The 1,469-nt window shown below is 42.7% G+C and overlaps 1 protein-coding gene across 1 annotated transcript; it reads left to right on the top strand.

Annotated features, from left to right (window-relative positions):
• Window positions 1-125: 125 nt before the first annotated feature.
• Window positions 126-909, top strand: LOC106002360 (homeodomain-interacting protein kinase 3-like; the record flags this gene model as incomplete). Its single annotated transcript, XM_013037250.1, has 2 exons — window positions 126-450; window positions 769-909. Coding segments are annotated over 2 exons (466 nt in total), but the record flags the coding sequence as incomplete, so codon positions are not given.
• Between the last annotated feature and the right edge of the window lie 560 nt (window positions 910-1,469).

Genomic DNA, 1,469 nt, shown 5'->3' with positions numbered 1-1,469 from the left:
AAAAAAAAAAAAAACAAACTCGTGATATATCACTTACTTATATACATGAACTCAAAAGAAGGTTTACATTGTTTAGTTTACTGAAAAGATACCTTAGAAAAGTCATTTCCATATTTGGATTATAGAAGTCACAAATTGTTCCTTTGGTTGCAGGAGTAATTCATTGCAGAACACCAATATTCCACACTCAGCATTTATTTCTCCAAAGATAGTAAATGAGAAAGATGTCGAACAAGTAAGTTGTGTAGAAACACAGGACAATCATAACTCAGAAGGAGAGGCAAGAAGTTGCTGTGAAACGTCTGTCAGACAGGACTCTGATTCATCACTCTCAGATAAACAGCGGCAAACCATCATCATTGCTGACTCCCCGAGTCCTGCTGTGAGTGTGATCACTATTAGCAGTGACACCGATGAGGAAGAGGCATCTCCCAGACATTCACTCAGAGAGTAAGTGCCAGATGCGCATGCTCAGGAGGGTTGGCTCTTTGGAGTGCAAGAAGATGCCTTTTGGAAACTTGCTCCTTGTCACTGTTCTTTGGAGCAAAACATTCAAATGAGATAAGATAATCAAATTCTGTGTAGAGAGGACTTACAATATTTGGCATAATTGAGCATTTTGCCTTTATTTGTAAGCTTTAAATTTTGGTCCATGTAGCACATTCTAAGTTTTTTTTTTTTTGTCTTTGAATCAGGACTGTAAATTTTGGCCACTTTGAGAGTATTTCTTCATTTGTGACTTTATTTTTCCCTTCTGTCTTCCACTAGATGCAAAGGTAGTCTAGATTGTGAAGCTTGCCAGAGCACTTTGAATATTGACCGGATGTGTTCGCTAAGTAGTCCTGATAGTACTTTGAGCACCAGCTCCTCAGGGCAGTCTAGCCCATCGCCTTGCAAGAGGCCAAACAGGTAAAAGAATTTCATAATTACACACACACACACACACACACACACACGTAAACTAAACAGCAAGTCTAATGAGGCCATGCTTTCTTTTTGTTGTATGTAAATTAATAAACGTCTGCCAACTTCCTATAGTGCTCCCCCCTCCCCCGCCTTGCTCTCTCTTTCCGGCTCTCTTTTGTTTCTGATCTTGAGGGCTTGAACTTAGGGCCTGGAAACTGTCACTGAACTCACTTGAGCTACAGCTCCACTTCTGGCTTCTTTCTTCTTTCTTTTTCTCCTTCTCTTCCTTTTCCCTCTCCTCATCTCTCCTCCCCCCTCCTCCTCTTCCTCTTGTAATGTCGTTGTCTTTTTTTTTCTTTTTGGTGCCTTTTTTTTGGGGGGGGGTGGGGAGGGTCTGGTCATGGGGCTTGAACTCTGGGCCTGGGCACTGTCCCTCCACTTTTCAGCTCAAGGCTAGCGCTCTACCACTTGAGCCACGGCGCCACTTCCAGCTTTTTTCTTTTTGCTTATGTGGTGCTGAGGAATGGAACCCAGGGCCTCAGGCATGCAAGGCAAGCGCTCTA

The sequence above is a fragment of the Dipodomys ordii genome, unplaced genomic scaffold (genome assembly GCF_000151885.1).
Source record: "Dipodomys ordii isolate 6190 unplaced genomic scaffold, Dord_2.0 Scaffold8290, whole genome shotgun sequence".
In the NCBI taxonomy this organism is placed as follows: Eukaryota; Metazoa; Chordata; class Mammalia; order Rodentia; family Heteromyidae; genus Dipodomys; species Dipodomys ordii.
Note: the sequence above shows the minus strand (reverse complement) of the source record. Positions and strands in the feature narration are given on the sequence as shown.